We start from the raw sequence: 18,514 nt of genomic DNA, 5'->3' as shown, positions 1-18,514 counted from the left end.
TACAGTTAACTTTGGAGATGTGTTTGTGGGCATCTTACAGTTAACTTTGGAGATGTGTTTCCTGGATAGTGAGAGAAGAGAAGATAACTTTCAGACTGTTTAGCCTTTCAGAAGCACAAACTGATGTCTGTCACTGTTGGTAATGCATTTAAATCTTCTTAGAACTTTTAGGAGAGTTTGAAAATTTTGCACCTGAAGAATAATTCTTTGCCCTCTGTCTAACTTGATATTTAGATTATCTGTCTTTTAACCTTAGGTTGTGTCCAGCTCTGTGTTCACTCGACCGCTGGAATTGAAGCAGGGAAAGCCAGCAGGGAAGGGCAGTATTACGGTAAATAAGGGTTTTGTGGGAAAAACTCTTTCATATGTTGGCTGGGACAAAGTGGCATTTCTGGTTTTGTGTTAAGAGTTTCTTTCATGGACGAAGTATGAGCAGAACTCTGATCTGTTGTTTAATTTTTTTTACCCCTAAATTTCTGTGGCACAGATTTCAGCAGAGGAGATTAAAGATACCAGGGTTGTGTACCTAGAAATTGAAGCCCAAAACTTGGACAAAAAGGTATTGATTTTTTTAAAATTATTTTGCATGCTTCTGTAGTAGTTACAGTTTGTTCCTTTTGTCCAGGAACCTCTCTGTGTTTGAAGACATTCAGCTAAGACAGCAATCCATGTGTGAGCAAAGGCTCGCTGTGTTTTGTTACTTACAGTGCAGTCAACTGGAAACACAATTTCGTGTTGGAAACCACAATGTCAAACCAGAAACTCAACTGCTAGGTTTAGGTTTTGGGGCATTAATTTGACTTTGGAACATTACGTATATTAATAGAGTTTGGCTACATAATTGTCTTCTCTGAGTACTGTAGCTGTAAAGTGATCTTTCTGTATTTTCATTAAAGAAGAAAAGATGGAAATTTAGGTGTGCTGCTTATTGTTATTTGAAGCCAAAGACCAATCCAGGGATTTAGTGACCTAACTTCTCAGTCAGCAAAATGATGTGATTTATATAGTGACAAACATGGTCTGAGGGGGCGGTCCGGGAACTGGAACTGATAAATTCTGATGATTTATAAAGTGCAGCAGATTGAAAGAGAAAAATAAAAGTGAGAAAAGAAAACAAATGTATAGTTTGTTTGACTTTGTGCTTTGTTTGAAGTATTGTGTACTGATTAGCCAGCTCTTTACTCATTTTGGATAAAATGTGATGACTTCTGCTGGGTTTTTGTTTGCAGGATTTCTTAGGTAAATCAGATCCGTTTCTGGAGTTTTACAAGCAGGGTGATGCTGGAACGTGGCAGCTCGTGTACAGATCAGAGGTAGTTATTTCTGCACAGTGTTTTTCCTGAGATGATGAGACAGTTTATTGCTACTGAGAGTGGGAGTCCCACTCCTGGTCATGCTTTGCACAGTTTGCAGAGAAAGCTGTACCCTATAAAAAGGAATTCTGCTAACTGAGCCTGCAGCAAATTCTTTATTTGCTGCCTGTTTACTGGATGAAGCTGCTGAGTGAGGATCCTGACCACAGACAGCAAGTGAGAAGAGTGACTTTCCTCCCTTTTTGTGGTGTTGAGCTGTTACATTGTCTTGGCTCTCAAATTGAACTTAACCCTGAACATCTGTCTTTTATTTCTGACAGAGCTGTTGCTTGGCTCTTGATACGTGTCAGGGTTGAACTGACTGAGGCTGTTCTCAGCTTGCCATGCAGAGCCCTCATGTCATGTTTCTTGGTGACTTGCATGCTGCATCTCTCACATGACATTATGCTGAAATTTTTTTAAGGTGATCAAGAACAACTTAAATCCATGCTGGAGGAAGTTCAGTGTTCCCTTGCAGACGTTCTGTGGTGGAGATTTTAATAAACCTATCAAGGTACAGCCTTCAGAAATTCTCTTTGTTTCTTGTTACAAGTCATCTGTTCTCTGTTTACGCTGTGAGTTATCAGGCTGTCTAGTCATATTTTAATTTTTAGATTGCCTTTCTAGAATTGTAGCATGGCAGGTAAGTGATCATATTCTGTTAAGTATGTCTGTATTAAAATATTATGAGTTTTCAAATTGAGAAGTCAGGAGATTCAGGAGATGCAGAAGTGACACAATTTCTAATGATTAGTCACGAGAAGAATTATAACTGATTTTTCTTTTCACTATTCTTTCCAGGATTTCAGGTTGGGCTTCAGTGTTGGTGTCTTGTTTGGTGTTGATTTTTTTTTTCTTTGGGGCTTTCTACCACTGTTTCTAAGTTAACTGAGAAGCTCACAGGTGTTGGACAAGCTTGAATGCCTTGGGATACTGACACTGAGAGAACCTTAAGGCATCTGTCACATTTGTCCATTCATGAGAGTGGCAGGCTTCTCCCAACTCTCTTTCTACCTATTTCAAGTAGAAATCTAGTTTTGAGTCAGAACTGCAATCCCCTGTGTTCTTGTATATGATGACTAATTCTCTCTGGTCCTGGCTTACGGAGGTGGCAGGAGAACAATGACGTCTTTTAATATGTTTCTACCAAAGAAAGTCTGATAGCAACTTAATTTGTTATTTTTTCTTCTAAGCAATGCATTGATAATTTAAAGGCATTTCAATTAATAGATAGTTCTGTGTGAATATAGTTCCTCTCTGCTTATCCAACACCTAAATATTTTGCATTTGCAGAATTTTCCTGTTCCATCCAGTCTTTGAAGATATCTCATGCTGGAAGCTTGGTCTGGAAGGTTTAGCAAAAAGCATGCGTGCTAATGTTGTTTTTTGAGCAGTGTGGCAGGTCCAAAGAATTACCAAGGTTATTAACCTGGAAATAGGTGTTCAGGTGTGCTGGGCTTACAGATAGGTGGCAGTGCTCTAAGTCGTGTTCATGAGCTTTTATTGCTGAGGAATCAACAGTCTTAGGTCAGAAAAATCTCCTCTTGGTCCAAGAGTGAGCAACAGATGTGTGAAGGAGATGGCTGAGAGAGGCATGTTTGTCAGAACTGGCACGACATGGCATGGTTTGTTCTGTTATGTGGGGCTGTGTTTGCTACAGTCCAAAAATATTTGTGTTGTTGTTTTGTTTTGTTTGTTTTCCAGAAGCTTTCTGTGCTTTGAAGTTCACTTTGACCTGCTTCTTCAAAAGGATAGATTTTTGCTGTTAGTTCATTTGAGCCAAAATTCTCAATGCATGTGCAAATAGTCTGTTAAGTTTCCCAATGCAACTGTGAAAAAGGATTAAACTGTTCTTGTCTTTAACAGGCTGGGGAAGTCAGGGTGACAGGCAGGTGTTTCACTAGCACTAACACTAAGGAATATAATATTGCAGTGGTGGTTTATTTTTCATCTGGCATTTGTTCCTCTGAACCTCTTGTTTGTGGCTTCACAAAATTTACATAGGAGCAATGATGTGTGAAATACTGGTAAAAGGAGAACTTGGAACTTCACCACAGTGGGAACAGCCATTTTGGTGTATCCCCTAAACATCAGCTTTTGCCAGCTGTGTGTGAGGATTAGGTACTGAATGTGTGCGTGAACATAAAGCTTTTGATCAAATGCTGCCTAGTATTATGGTAATTCTTTCTTCATTGCAATGCAGAGTGATGTTCTCCTTGTTCTGTGTTATAAGAACAGCTCAGATTTGTGACGCAGCCTAATCTTCGTGACAGTTTTGTTAAAAATAAGGGCAAGTGAAAGCAGCATCTCACCCCCATAGTTATTTAAATGGAAATAGCAAATGTAGCAAATAGAAGTAGCAAAATAGAAATTTGTGTGTTGGTATTCACAGGTTTGATGGCAGATAACTCAAAAGCAAAACCATTTTCTGTGAGTTTTGAAAGTTCCTCCTGTAGACAAAAGGGGCCTTTTACCTGCTGATTGTATTCCACTACTCATGATGGACAGTTCATTTGCAAAGAAATATTTAGTCAGTAAATAACCCTGTACAGTGCCCTGCAGGATTGGAGGGTTCTGTTTGCAGCAGCAGCACCACTCTTTGGGCTTCCCACAGTGAATCTCAGCGGGTTTTAGAAAACCCTTGCAAGAAGAGGTTTGTTTTCAGCCATACCGTGCTGTCAGCTAATCCAGCTCTCTTGGCATGGCTGTGAGGGGGAGTGGGAGCAGGAGGGAGGGGAGAGGAGCTGCGTGGAGGTGGCAGCTGCTGAATTCCCTGCAGCTCTCCAGGCATCCTGATGTGGAAGAGATCCTGCCCTGGGAATCTGCACCTTGGCTTCTGCACCAAAGCCTCCTTCCTTGGCCTCCCTGGCATGATCCAGTTGCTTTTGTGAAAACCCAGAGTTGTAGAGAGAGGCTGAGTGGAGTTCAGGCAGGAGAGGTGGGAGTTGCTTTGTGATGGAGCATGCAGAAGGGAGTGGAGTGGGTTGGAAAGGATGAAGGGGGAGAAGGGGGCACAGTCACTGTGGTATCTCATTTCCCCAGTAAGTCACTGAAGGATGATTGCTGCTTCCCATTTAGGTGGCTACATTAGGCCATAATTGACCTGGCTGTTTGTGCAGGTTTTCCACTTGTACCAGTGGAAGATCCCTAGTAGATCCAAATAGTCTCAAATTCAGGTATCTAGCCATTGAATTTTACGTCCTTATCCCATCTTGTCTCATTGTCCTGAGCAGAAAGCTGTCCCTGTGGTTTATACTGGAGTAACATCAATTTCTGGATTACTAAAGGCAAATCTTGGAAAGAAAGCAGATCTTGAATCTGTGTGGCATGTGAGCTTCAGCAGGGGAGCAGCCAGCTGCTTGTAACTGTTCCTTAGTTGACTGCCTCTGGAATTACATGTGTTCTGCAGTTGTGTGCATGGAGTGTGTTAGAAATGCTCTTCATCAGTGGTTTCGTGGGGAGCTATTGACAACATATCTCACCATGGTTGCTGTAAGCCACAGTTAAGAGTATATTTCTGCTTGTAAATGCATTGCTGTTTTGCATTATCTAGTTCTGAAGCTTTCATGCTGATTTAAATGTGACTGGTTATTAATGAAGTACTTATCATTTGGTTTGTATAAGATGCAGAAAAAGATAGACTTACTGTTCCATGGAAATTGCAATTTCCTTGTAAATTGATGCTATTGTTGGACAGAAAAAAGAGCATATTCAGAAAGTGCTTAGATAACAAAGATTTAATTGCTTCTTCCCATTATTCCAGTTACATATCTTGTCCTGAATGATCTCACATCTGGATTGTGGAATGTTGGGGATTTTTTTAAGGTTTCTTTTAAATTTTTATTTATTTATTAATTTAATCTTTTCCATTTAAACCAGGGAAAGATTTTATTTAAAATTTTCACCATGTATGCTTTTAAACGGATGAGGAAGTGAACATTTTTGAGATTTGCTCTGGGTGTGTGTCTTTACTCCTGGGTTTCAGTTAGTGGTGTGGCCAACACCTCCAGTTCTGCTGGAATGGGGGAGTTCAGCAGCACTGCTGCAAAGGTGACACAGAGGAGATGGGCTGGGGAGCAGCAGCTGGTCCCCCTAACACAGGACACCCATGCCCTGCTCCCTCCTCCCCTACAGGAGCAGTGTCCCTGCCCTGCTCCCTCCTCCCCTGCAGGAGCAGTGTCCCTGCCCTGCTCCCTTCTCCCCTGCAGGAGCAGTGCCCCTGCCCTGCTCCCTCCTCCCCTGCAGGAGCAGTGTCCCTGCCCTGCTCCCTCCTCCCCTGCAGGAGCAGTGTCCCTGCCCTGCTCCCTCCCTGCAGGAGCAGTGCCCCTGTCCTGCTCCCTCCCTGCAGGAGCAGTGCCCCTGTCCTGCTCCCTCCTGCAGGTGCAGTGTCCATGCCCTGCTCCCTCCCTGCAGGTGCAGTGTTTGGACCATGACAGCGATGGCTCCCATGACCTGATCGGTGCCACGCAGACGACGCTGGCGCAGTTGCAAACGGCCGGACCTGGCTCCCCGGTGAGCTTCTCCAGCCCCTGCTGGCTTAGTCCACACTTCAGACTTTCACAAGCCCTTTTTAACATTGACCTCAGGAATACACTGTGAGTTGTTGCCTCCGAACATGAATATTTCTGTTTGTGTTCTTATATTACTAAGCCAACATCTGGGAAGAGTGGTGTGAGAATTACATTTCTTTATTTTCTTTGGGTTCTGATACAGTTCCTATTTCTAAAGGCATCCTCGAGCCTGTTGTCTGCTGAGTGCCAACCACTTTTCCCAGCTGTTCATCCTGCTTTGGCCTTTTTTGAGTCCAGTAGAAATAAAAGTGCTTGTTGGTGCTGTAACAGATGAGTCCAGAGGCACAGCTTGGCTTGGATAATGTTTGTACTGGTCACCCTCACAAGTGCTCTGGTGACCTTGCCAGCTAACAGGGAGCAGGAGTCCTTCCAAGGGACACTCTTCTTACCTTGTCTTGGTCATCCAGTCCAGAATAGACTGAGTCACATGCTGGTGCTGCTGGTTTTGGTCTGTTGTCTGCAGTGAAACCTGACATCTCATTCTCATGGGGATGTCTCACCTAAGTTCAGGCAGATGTATTGCACGCAGGACATAGCCCAAGACTACTCCATGTGCCAGCCAGCTTGATTTTTGTGGCCATAATCCAAAAGCTGGTGGAAGGTTCTTGCCTTTTTCCCTGGTCTGTGTGAATTCAGAACCAATGTGAGAGAAACCAAGCAGTTAAACACTGCCACTGGGAACCCATGGCCTGGCTTTTTTGGCCTCCCCACCCCAAGATTTTGCCTCCTCTGCCCAATGCTGGTGGCAAAAGTATCCCATCTAGTTCATCAGATAGCAGCCAAAGTAGTTGCAGACCTTTTTAAAATTAAATTTCTGAGTTCTGCTGGGTATTTGGGTAACTCTGAAATTGTGTGATGTGTGACACTGTTGTGTTTCCATAATTTGCTCTGCTGTAAGTACAGATATTTTGGAACTTGATTCTTCCATACTTGCTTTCTGTAGGTGGAATTTGAATGCATTCATCCTGAGAAAAAACAAAAGAAAAAGAGCTATAAAAACTCTGGCATTATTAGGATAAAATCCTGCAAGGTAGGAAGATTTTTGTTGGGTTTTTTTGCTTTTTTATATCCCGATCATAATGAAATGAGTAGGTGTAACACAGTCTGTCTGTTCCTCTAGATTGAGACAGAATATTCATTTCTGGACTATGTGATGGGAGGCTGCCAGATTAACTTCACAGTGAGTTGTTTCCCCTCTGCTTGTCTTGGTGGATGACAGGATGAGCAGTGAGGTTTGTGTACTTCTGTTGGCAGCTTGAATGACTGCAAATGCAGTGTGAGTTTGCAGTGATGAAGTCTACAAAACCCAAATGATATTATATTTTTACTTTTTGTGATCAAGTAGCACTTTAATGGAGCTCAGACTTCTTAAACTTCTTTTGAGAAATTGGTTCAGTCTGTCAGTGGAAAGGATTGCTACTGCTTAAAAATGCCTGTACCCCAGTGAGAAAAGGGGTGCAGGCTTGTGTGCCTGTTCCTATGTAGAGCTGCTGGATTTCTGGATGTGGTTAGTTCTGTTTGCTTGTGGTGACATGTCAGTGACTTGCTGCCATCATCTTGACTGATTAGGTGGGTGTAGACTTCACTGCTTCCAATGGAGATCCCAAGTCACCAGATTCTCTTCACCACATCAGCCCAGATGGGATAAATGAGTACCTGATTGCCATCTGGAGCGTGGGAAGTGTAGTCCAGGATTATGACACGTATGTAATGATCCTGAGTGATCTAGTCACCTCATCAAAACTGTGTCACAGCAGATCAGTGCTCATAGTTTGTTCCAGACCTGTAACATCTTAATGACTGAGGGGCTGCCTTCCCTTGGGAGATCCCTTTAGGAGCTGCTCCTGTTTCCTCTTGCTTGTCAGTGCCAGGGAGGGCAATGGCAGCCCTTCATAATTTGGCATCTTTGCTTGGCTCCTGCTCTGCCTTGGGTCCCTCTGTACTGCTGCTTTAGCTGGTCACTGCTCCCTTGTTGCTGATGGTGCATTGCAAACTTGAATGTCTTATTTGATTCAATGGGAATATGTTTGTCTGCTCTGTCCTGTGACCAGGCTGGGGTGGGGTCTGGCTTTTCTCCTGCTACTTTGAAATCTCCTGAGACTCCTGTGGGGTGCTATGCTGAAGGAAGTTCTGTAACTGTCAAGCCCAAGCCTGAATCCCTTGGGTACCTGGTGCCTGGCTGTGGGCAGCTAGATGATGTACCAATTCCTTATAGCAGGAATTCAGTCTTGGTCTCCAGCTGCTTTCTTAGAATAAAACAGAAGAATGAGTTACTAAAGAATTGCTCTTTCTCATTTCTTGTTGTTCTTTCTTTCCAGGGACAAGCTGTTTCCTGCATTTGGGTTTGGAGCTCAGGTTCCTCCTAGCTGGCAGGTAGGGCCTTCACGACACTGTGCGCTTGCTCCGTCTAAGTTTGCGTTCCCTAACTGATTGTCGTCTCCTTTCTCAGGTATCTCATGAGTTTGCTTTGAACTTCAACCCCAGCAACCCTTACTGCCCAGGTGAGGACACCTCTTTGTTAATAAGGTCACTGAGAGGGGCAGGTGTTCGAAGTGCTGTGTTTGTTTCATAACTGGTGAAAATCACTGAGGCTTGGGGCAAACTAGATTTACTCTCACCTGCATGCTGACAAGAGCAGATGTGTGTTGTTGCACACTTCACTGTTAGTCTGTACTAAAGTTTTTGTTGTTTCAACTTGGTTACTTCTGCTAGGTTCCAGGTGGCAGTGGATTGAGCTCAGCAGTGTGCATGTGCTCGTCACACTTCAGAGCCACCATGTGCTGAGGCTGTAAGAAACCAGGGTTACTTCACCAGCAGTGTGGAGATATGGGCATATGTTTGACTGCTCTCTTTTAAAGTTTGTCTTGAAAGCTTGGTGGTTTTTTTAGCCATGTTCTTCAGTGGAGGTTGTTTGGACTTATGTTGGGTCTGCATGGCAAGGTTTTGGGAGTGGGGGCTGCAGGGGTGGCTTCTGTGAGAAGCTGCTGGAAGCTTCCCCTGTGTCAAATGGAGATGATGACAGATGGCTCCAAGACAGACCCACCACTAGCCAAGTCCAGGCCCATCGGTGATGGTGGCAGCACCTCTGGATAACAGATTTAAGAAGGGGGTAAAAACCCCCAGTGCAGCAGCGATCGGAAGGAAGGAGTGAGAGTATGTGAAAGGAACAACTCTGGAGACTCCAAGGTTGGTAGAGAAGAAGGAGGTGCTCCAGGTGCTGGAGCAGAGATTCCTCTGCAGCCTGTGGTGCAGACACAGGGCACCTGTGCCCCTGCAGCCCATGGAGGCCCCACCTGGAGCAGTCTGTTCCAGCACTGGTGACCCTGTGGAAGGGGCCCATGCTGGAGCCATCTGTTCCTGCAGGACTGCACCCCACAGGAAGGACCCACACTGGGGCAGTTCATGAAGGTCTGCAGCTTGTGGGAAGGACTCACGCTGGAGAAGTTCGTGGAGTACTACCTCTTGTGGGAGCAACCCCACACTGGAGCAGAGTTTGAGTGAGAGGAGTTCTTCCTTTGAGCAAGGAAGGAGAGGCAGAGATGACTTGTGAACTGACCACAAGCCTCATTCCCCTGTGTCCCTGAAGGGGAGGAGGGAGAGAATTTGAGAGTGAACTTGAGCCCGAGAAAGGGGCAGGGGGGAGGTGTTTTTAAGATTTAGTTTTTGCTTTAATTTATCCTACTCTGATTTGATTGGTAACAAATTCACCTGATTTCCCCAAGCTGAGTCTGGTCTGCCTGTGACAGTGAGTGGGGGTCTCCTTGTCCTTATCTCGACCCACGAGCCTTTTGTTGTATTTTCTCTCCACATCCAGATGAAGAGTGGGGTAATAGAATGGCTTTGGTGGGCACCTCACAATCAAGCCAGGGTCACTCCAGCAGCATAATTTAAGGGCTACTCCCTATGCTAGATTATGACCTTTAAGGACTAAGGTCTCTCCCAGCATGCAGAGACACAGAATTGTTCTTGAACAAACATTTTTCACTCAGTTGTTCCCTCTGGTCTTAGGCCAGTAAAAAGTGGAATTTGAGATTCGGTGTTAAAATCCAGGCATTTCCTCAGTCAGCACAGTGTTGATGGCTTCCCTGGAATCTGGGTCTGTGCTCTCTTAGGGTCCCTGTGGAGCAGTTTTGAGAGGTACCACCCTATAACCAGATGGTGGGCAGTGCAAGCAGCAGTGGCAAATGAAGCTACACTGATACAAGTCAGGAATAAGCCAATTTAGATGGATCCAGAGAAGAATACGTACCATTTATAATCAGACTTCAAAAAAAAATTTTGTTTAGTTAACCTGAGAAAAGCTTCTCATGTAGAAGAACCTTAGGGATTGCTATTTCCATTACAGAAATGTTTGAATCCTGAATCAGAGATTGTTGTCTAACTCCATACAAGGAATAGGAAAAGTTACTGTTCCAGAGAGCTTCTGACCTTGTTGTCTAATTAGGCAATTAAACAAGGCAAATTGGTTGACAAGGTAGAAAGGACAAGGTAAACATAGTCCTGCCTCTGATCTTCATGTCCCCAGTTACCTCACTTGTGTTGGTGACCAACAGATCCAGTAAGGCAAGTCCCTCTGGTAGGGCTCTTGATTACCTGGGTCAAAAGGTTGTCCTCCATGCATTCCTGAAGTCTCCTTCATTGCCTACAGCTCACTGTGCTGCTTTCCCAGCAGATGTCAGGATGGTCCAAGTCCCCCAGGAGGACAAGGGCTGGCGAGTACGATGCCGTAGCTGGAGCAGGAAGGCTTCATCAATAGGCTCCCCTTGATCAGGTGGCCTGTAGTAGACCCCAACCACAAAGTTCCCTTTGTTGTCTCAGTCTCTGATTTTTACTCACAGGCTTTTGAGCTGCTCATGGTTGTTCTTCAGAGGCAGCTCTTTGCACTCAATCCACCTCTTGATGTAGAGAGCAACTCCTCCACCTCTCCTTCCTCCCCTGTCCCTTCTGAACAGCCTGTAGCCATCCATTGCTGCACTCCAGTCATAGGATTTGTCCAGTGTTACCAAGTTTCAGTAATGGCAACAAGGTTGTAGTTTCCAGCAGCATGGTGGTTTCCAACTCCTCCTGCTTGTTGCCCATGCTGAGTGCACTGGTGTGAAGGCACCTCAGCTGGGCTGATGGCAGTGTCACCTTCCTAGAGGAACAGCCCTTAATTCCTTTGAGATCATTTTCTGGTGTTTCCCTGTTGGTTTTATTACCTTAGGAGTTCCTGGCTCATCTCTATAAGAGTAGGAGTGTGTTGCACACTTCAGAGTCAGCGGGGTATAGATGCACTTCAGCTGGCCTATGGATTTCACCCCCAACACTGGCATGCCACCCCTAGGCTCATCTCTACCGAGCCTGCTCTTATCCCCTCCCTCCTTCAAACCTAATTTAAAGCCCTCTCAGTCAACCCTGCCAACTCACAGGCCAGAATCCTGAGCTTTGTGATGTTAAAGGCACAAAGAGTGACATGTGAAGAACGTAGAATGGGGCAGAAATGTGCAAATCTGATCTCTGCGGCTGTCCACTGTTTTCATCTCTGTGCTTCTTGTATTTCCTGTTATCTTGCTGCTTATTTGCCCTTCAGGAGTTCACAGCTGTGCGAGTTATCCTTTATTTAGTAATGCTTGTAAAATAATGGCTGGAGAAACTGGGGGGCTCTCGTGGCTCTTACTTCCTTGTGTTGCAGGGATCCAAGGAGTAGTGGATGCCTACCGCCAGATCCTGCCTCAGATCCGACTCTACGGGCCAACCAACTTCTCTCCCATCATAAACCACGTGGCAAGGTTTGCAGCACACTCCATGCAACAAGGAACTGCTGCAGTGAGTGCAAGGCCTTTACTATGGATCTACTTTGGGTTGATGTTTCCGTTTTCCATGTTTATGATGGGATAGAATGGAACAGTAAAGCAATGTTATCTTCCTTCCTTAGAATCCCAAGTTTGGTCCTCTGTTACCAACCCACAGAGAGGCTGTTGGTGCTCTCTTGGTCCATACTGATAGGAACCTAAACTGGATAGACTTGGACATTAGTGTCATTGCTCAGGTCACATTTCTTTTGCTCTGTCCCAGTTTGCTGGCACTGTACTCACAGTACAGGGGTGCTGTGTTGGCTCTCACACCAGCTGGACTCTGGCAGCAGTTGCCTCACTCTAATCTCCCTGTGTGCATTCTCTGTAGGGGAATGCACATCATATAGAGGGGCTCTAGATGTTTTGTGCCAAACAATTTTGCTCTCAAGAATGTCCGCAAAGACCTCCTCCAAGAAACTATCAGAGAGCTTGACTGTCCCACAGTGGTGCAAGGAGCCTGAGAGCTGTTCCACCAGTGTGCTGACTGCAGAGTGCCTGCCCTGCCCTCTGGTTGTGTGGCAGGGCTCACTCGTGGGCTTCCACGACCACCCTTAAAATTCAACTTTGTTTCTTTAAACTTTGTTCCTTTTTTTAAGGGTGAAGGAGCTGGATTTCCTGATGCATTTTAACTGATTCCAGTTTTGACAGACCAATGAATGAGAAGGAATTTTGACATACACTCTGCTACTTGTTTTATCGTGTGGCTGTGTCAGTATTTTTGGTGCTACTTATGTTTGTGTGTATATCGAATACATTTCCCACACTGTGAGGCACTTGGGCTAGGGAGATCCATTTCTTACATTTCTGAGAGTATTTTTTAGCCTTCACAACACTTTGAGGGGATCTTCTCAATTTTCCTTAGGTGTTAAATATCTCTACTTTTTCTTTCAGATTGAAAGCTAACTATTTAAATAAAGAATCTGTCAGCAGTGGGGTACAAAAATAGTAACCCTTGTGTTACCTGTGTTTTGGAATTGGAAATTTAGTTTTATTTTCATTGTGTTCCCCTCATTTTAAGCCTGTAGATAACCGCTATAAAACACCAGTTGCTCATTTCAGAACCAGGTACTAAACCTTAGTTTCTGGAGAAGGATGGAAATTTTAAACACTTTGCCATGCTAATGAGTGCGAGGTACTTCCTTCTTTCTAGAAAAGCTCCTGTATTCTTCCCCTCAGTTATCTCTAGAGTGTCTTTGTCTCATGTTATTTGTCATTGCTGTGTTTTGAGATTTCTGATACTTAGAATACTTATAATTTAAATTATTAGTAACAAAAAAAAGGCTTTTTGAGTTACACTGCAGGGATATTAAATACCTTTAGCCTTTCTGAGACGTCAGTCAGTAAAACAGCACCCGTCGGTGAATTTTGTATGTGTGGGTTAGTCCTACTTTTCATCTCTAATACTTTTTGCCAATTGATGTAACTGTTCTTTATAAATTGAACGTAATCCTTTACCTTTTTTCTAGTACAGAGGAAATCTGAAGTGCACACAGAAAATAGTTAGGCACAGGAAAAAATGGGGATAAACATAAGTTTCTTTTGTCTTATCCACAGCAACATCTGATTTCTTTCTTAGCAAAGAGATGGCTGTATTTGCCTTCAGTTATGTGAGCTTTGGTGTTGAAATACCTAACTGGGGGCTTTCTTATGTTTTTCAGCACTATTATATCTTGCTGATCATCACAGACGGAGAGATCACTGACCTGGACCAAACCAGGCAGGCGATTGTCGATGCCTCCAAGCTGCCCATGTCCATCATTATTGTGGGCGTTGGCGAAGCCGATTTCAAAGCGATGGAGTTCCTTGATGGAGACAATGGTGTCCTGAAGTCTGTGACAGGAGAGCCAGCTGCACGGGACATCGTGCAGTTTGTGCCCTTCCGGCAGTTCAGAAATGTAAGTTGTTTTTAAAGGCAGAAGAGTCCTGGAGCCAGAATTCATACATCCTAGAAGTGACCACGGTGTTGGCAAGGCAGCAGGCTGCACGCTCAGTGAGGGCTGAGGGGTTTGCCCCTGTGTTCACAGCTCAGCGCCTCTCGGTCTTGCAGTGTTTTCTCAAAGAGCCCTTGTGGTATCATTGATTCTGTGGGTTATCTCTTGGCAGGGTTAAAGGATGAAAACGTTTAGGCAAGGAACTGAGATCATGTTGTCAGTCTCTGATGTTGAGTGCCACGAATGATTGAAGTTGGGATCAGTCTTCCCTGCTGTTGAAAGCAGTCCTGTCATTCCTCAGCTCCTCCCGACTTGCAGGGCTGGCACTGCTGTTTGCACAGTGAATTGGGTTGGAGAGTGAGTCCAGTGAACACCCAAATAACAGACATTGCTGGTCGCTGGGGCAGTTGGGCACTCAGGTCAGGGCCATATAAAGGCTGTGTGAGTCTGGGGTTGAGGTGGGAGCGAGTGGTTTTCATCGGCAGTGATCGGTGATACTGAGTGGAAGTGCCCCTAAAGCTGTACCAAGCAACTCTTAAAACAGGGAGTGAGTGTGGCAGGTGGGGACTGTGCTCGGAATTCCATTAGGGAGTTTTCCACTGGGCTGACAAATCAACAGATCTGTTCTCTGCCGTGTTGCTGATTTATTCTCCCCATTCTCCCTCCAGGCTCCCCGGGAAGCGCTCTCCCAGGTGGTTCTGGCTGAAGTGCCCAAGCAGTTGGTCTCCTACTATAAATGGAAGGAGTGGCCCCCCCTGAAGCTCCCGGAGATCAAGGCCATGTAATTCAGGCTGACCTGAACCCCTTGGTGAAGAGCTGCCTGCACCCACGCTCTCCCTGGCACACCGTGGGTGCTTGGGGCCTTGAGATTGCACTACTCACACCACTTCTTTCACCTGCTTGTGCTCTGAGTCTGATCTTTCCTGTTCCTAGAGGGAAGAACTGCAAATACGGGGAAACCCCCAACTGCTGGAAATTTGTGTCACAGAAAAATGGACCTTGTTGGTTTTCCACCTTGCAACAGTGTCACGTTGTGACACATCACACCATGTGTCATTGCTCTGCTGCTGGCTCTTGGAGGGGGCTGTGCCCTGAGCTGCTCACACAGCACTGCTGCAGTGCTGAGCTGGAGGGGAGAAGTGTTACACCCGTGTTCGCTGCAACAACGCTTACCATGTGCTCCTTGATAGGTGTTTTTCTTCTGTCAAGCTGCCTTGGAAATGGGGACCCCTCTGTCCTGGATGTGACCAAAGACTGTTGGTTGGATGCCTGAGGTAGTTCCTGTTGTGCCTTCCTAAAGTGCCAGTATATTTTTTTATATGTAGAGGTTTATTTTTAAATTTCAGTAACCATGTTTTGCTATCTTTTTTTAATCACATTTTTCTATTAGCAAAATTTGCTTCTTTGATGAGCTCCTGCTTGGAGCCATTGTTACATCTTAAGAACATTGCACTTTGCTTATTTGTGGGGGATCAGTGAGGATTAATCGTTAATTAATGGGGCAGGGTGGGATTAGTGAGTCACGTTAGCATGACTTTAAAAATTCAGCAACTGGAAACACTAAAATGAAGATGTTTTGAGTCATTTCTTTATGTCACACAAGTTACAAAATGAAGAAGTAACTATCTGTGGAACTCCAGAGAGGTGCTTCCTTGTCCTCAGGAGTGTGAAGTGTGCATTGCATGGTCTGGGGACTGGAGAACAGGCACGTGACAGCAAAGCACAATTGCTTTGAGGGACGGGAATTGATGGTTCATTTCAAAATAGAGATAAAGAAACCTGGGCTTGTCATTGCACTACAAGTGGTCATCACTTCCAGTTACATAAATCAATAATCTGCTTTGACTTACATAACATGTCTGGACTCTTATTTCCTTCCTGGACTTCTCTCTTTGCTTTCCAGCAATGTGACTGGTTGTGTTTCAGCATCTGAGTGAGCCTAGGTTGAGTGTGATCCAAAAAAAAGCAGAGCCAGTTGTCCATCATTGTTAATTTTGTTCCCTGTTAATCACTGACTGCTGAATCCTGCAGCCCTGTCCTGCAGTAAGATGAGCTGGTTTTTTCTTGTGAAATTATGAAAGAACTTGTCTGTTCTACCAGATGAACCCTGAAATGGTGAGAATACGTTGGCACACTGCACCAGTGATCCAGGCCCTGAAACTGGTTAAGTTACAAACCTGTGTGAAGGCAGAACCTGAGGTTGAAGTCTCACCCTAAACTAGGCTAGTCATTCTGGATGGACTCTGCCACCAAAATACCACTACATGGCTTGTGCTTGAAGGGCTGTGGGGCCCGGACCACTGCTGAGCCAAGATGAATCTGTGCTAGTTTTTTATTCAAACCTATTTCTGACCATGATATGTTCTCCCAGGTTACACAGGCAGCAGCCAGCTTCCTCTAGAGAAAGCTGGACTGTTCCCTGTCACCTACCATGCAGCACCACATTTTCTTGCACTTCTTGCATTCTAAGTCTTGCACTTCAAGACTTAGAGTCTTGAAGAAACCAAGCAACCTCTCTTCTTGAGTGGCTGTTTAAACTGAAATGTGTTACAAGTGTGGAAGAGAGGAAAACTGCCAAGTCTTCTCTGAGAAACTGCAGTGTGATGGAGAACATCCTTTACTCATGTTTTCAGCTGCTTGCAGCCTGTAGACAGAGCTCTCCTTCCCTGTGTGATGCCTACAAGAAACCTAAGGCTGTTTTTTTGTGTGTGTATATTTTGAAATCCATTTTGCCTCTCCTTTTTAGACCTCTACCAGCTCCCACTCAAAGGAAGAGAGTGAATCCTCTGTGTCTCTGCACTCTGAGGAGTAGTCACTGGTCTGCAGCTAGCTGAGGGGTTTCCAGGTGTTGGACTCATTGGTGGTAGGAGAGACCTTTCCTGTTCTGGGGAGGAATTGGCCAAGATGTGGCAGAGGCAGGTCTGAGGAACTACTTCCCCCTGTGGGAGCAGAACAGAATTTGGAGGAGATGCTCTTTATCCACAAATAAATGGCTGAAATGTGAGCAGGAGAAGGGGCACAAATCCTGCAGTTGTCATTTGACAACAAGAGCTGATGGGTGTGGGCCCAGGTGAAAAGACTTGGGAGGGTCAAGCTTGGAAGCTGCTGACCTGGCATGGCAGAGTTTTGTCAGTTTTCTCTCATTCTTGACTCTCCTCAGGACACCAGGCTTTAGAGGAAGTGCAGCACTTTGGAAGGCTGGCAGGTCTGTCTCCTGCCACGTGCTGCCCTGGGTGTAGCTGGAATGCAGACTGATGGCATGGCTGTGCTGGAGTTAGAGGAGAGGTCAGGTTGGAGCTCAGGTTACCAACGTGTTGTGTTCTCACTCAGTGCCGGCGCAGGCTCTCTCCCCCCCAGTCACTGTCTTGATTTATCTCTGTGGTGAGCATGGGGAACACCCCAGAAATCTCTTTACTGTGACCCAAGATTGAACAAACACCCTTGGACTTGTAATCCCTAAAGGTATTTCAGCCTCAGGGCTGTGTATAAATCAAAAGCTGTTGCAGGAGCTCACTGGGGAGGGTTCCTTTTGCTTCCTGGACATCTGGCAATAAATATTGGTGACATGTCGTGCCAGATTATGCCAGACTACCTGACAGCTCCCTCCTCTGTGGGAGATGATGCTCCATCCCCCTTCTTTGCCCAGATAACTGGTTGGGCTAATGGCCTTCCCTGGGGTCTAAAACATTTGGTTCCCCCAGACTGTTTTGCTAAAGAAAGGCAATGGGACTACTCCAGGTACTTGAGGAAGTCACACAAACTCCACTGGGAAATTCTGTCTTTTGATCACCTTTGAGCAAGTACCGGATCCACTCAGTAGCAGCATACTTTGGTGGTCTGGATGTCTCACTAAACTACTTGAATTGCACTTCTTGCCCTCCTCCAGCCATGACTGGATGGGGGGGCAGTGCACTGAGCTTTCTGTGCTTTCCTAAACTGGTGGGCTTGCTTGTTTGGGTTCACAGAAGTGGTGCTTAGTGCCAGCCTGCTATGCTGTGAACCTGCATCCTCCCACCCTGGCAGGCTGGTGTGCTTCCACCGCCTCCAGCACCACTTCCCAGGTGCTCCAGGAAGTACTTGAGCAAGAGGGGAATAAAGGGAATATCCGCAGGGCTTGCTTTGAAGCAGCTGGCATTGAACAGCTATGATTCACTCCTTTGTGTTTGTGGAGCTGGATGAGCCACCCTGGCCTGCTGCGAGGCACCCTGCACAGTGTATGTGTGTGCAGGTGTTTGCTGCTGGCTGCTGAGAGAGAACCAGAACCTCGGGAGAAAGAAATGCTCTCCAAATTCTGCTCAGCTCACGATTGTTTGATTGTTTTTTCCTGGCCCGAATCTGTGCTCCGTAAGGGCTCTGGCATCTCTATCAGTTCTCAGGCTAATCTATCTCTCAGGCCCAAGGGGGTGCAGTGGGGAAGCACAGCACTAGCTCTCCCTCTTCCCTCTCCTGGTGCCAGTGCCCTGCGGAGCAGCTGAAGCTCCTGCCCCGCTGTCTGTGGGTTTTGGTGATTGTCCGTGTCCTGCAGAGGGCTGGCAGCTGGGCTGCAGCCGCTGTCCCCGTCCCGCTGTGGCGTCCCCGCTCTGCTGCACAGCCCGTCGGGTCCCTGCTCGGGGGCTGCTGAGCACAGGCTGTTTCCCTGTGTCAGGAGAACCCAACCCTCACAATCTGAGGGCTGTGGTGAGCGGCCCAGCAAGCTGCCCTTTCCCACCCTTCCTGTGTTTGCTTTGGAGGGTTTTAACCACCCGAGCCGTGATTTTGGGCCGGGGCAGGTACAGGGTGGCTGAAAGCAGAGCCGTGCTCTGCCCTCGCTGCAGCACTTGGACCGG

General features: G+C 45.9%; 1 protein-coding gene across 3 annotated transcripts in view; it reads left to right on the top strand.

Moving 5' to 3' along the window:
* Nucleotides 1-15,539, top strand: part of CPNE1 (copine 1) — a 44,114-nt gene extending 28,575 nt beyond the window's left edge. For all 3 annotated transcript variants that reach the window (XM_027664008.1, XM_027664007.1, XM_027664006.1), the window contains 13 exons: nt 257-331; nt 488-559; nt 1,230-1,313; nt 1,777-1,866; nt 5,766-5,864; nt 6,867-6,953; nt 7,044-7,103; nt 7,493-7,626; nt 8,242-8,296; nt 8,373-8,424; nt 11,595-11,728; nt 13,416-13,652; nt 14,357-15,539. In XM_027664008.1, the coding sequence (XP_027519809.1) occupies nt 257-331; nt 488-559; nt 1,230-1,313; nt 1,777-1,866; nt 5,766-5,864; nt 6,867-6,953; nt 7,044-7,103; nt 7,493-7,626; nt 8,242-8,296; nt 8,373-8,424; nt 11,595-11,728; nt 13,416-13,652; nt 14,357-14,473 (1,296 nt within the window). In that variant the 3' untranslated portion in view covers nt 14,474-15,539. The remainder of the gene's footprint in view (nt 1-256; nt 332-487; nt 560-1,229; nt 1,314-1,776; nt 1,867-5,765; nt 5,865-6,866; nt 6,954-7,043; nt 7,104-7,492; nt 7,627-8,241; nt 8,297-8,372; nt 8,425-11,594; nt 11,729-13,415; nt 13,653-14,356) is intronic.
* The last annotated feature ends 2,975 nt before the right edge of the window (nt 15,540-18,514 follow it).

This window comes from Corapipo altera, unplaced genomic scaffold (assembly GCF_003945725.1).
Source record: "Corapipo altera isolate COAL_440 unplaced genomic scaffold, ASM394572v1 110, whole genome shotgun sequence".
In the NCBI taxonomy this organism is placed as follows: Eukaryota; Metazoa; Chordata; class Aves; order Passeriformes; family Pipridae; genus Corapipo; species Corapipo altera.
This window is presented reverse-complemented; position numbering and strand designations above follow the sequence as displayed.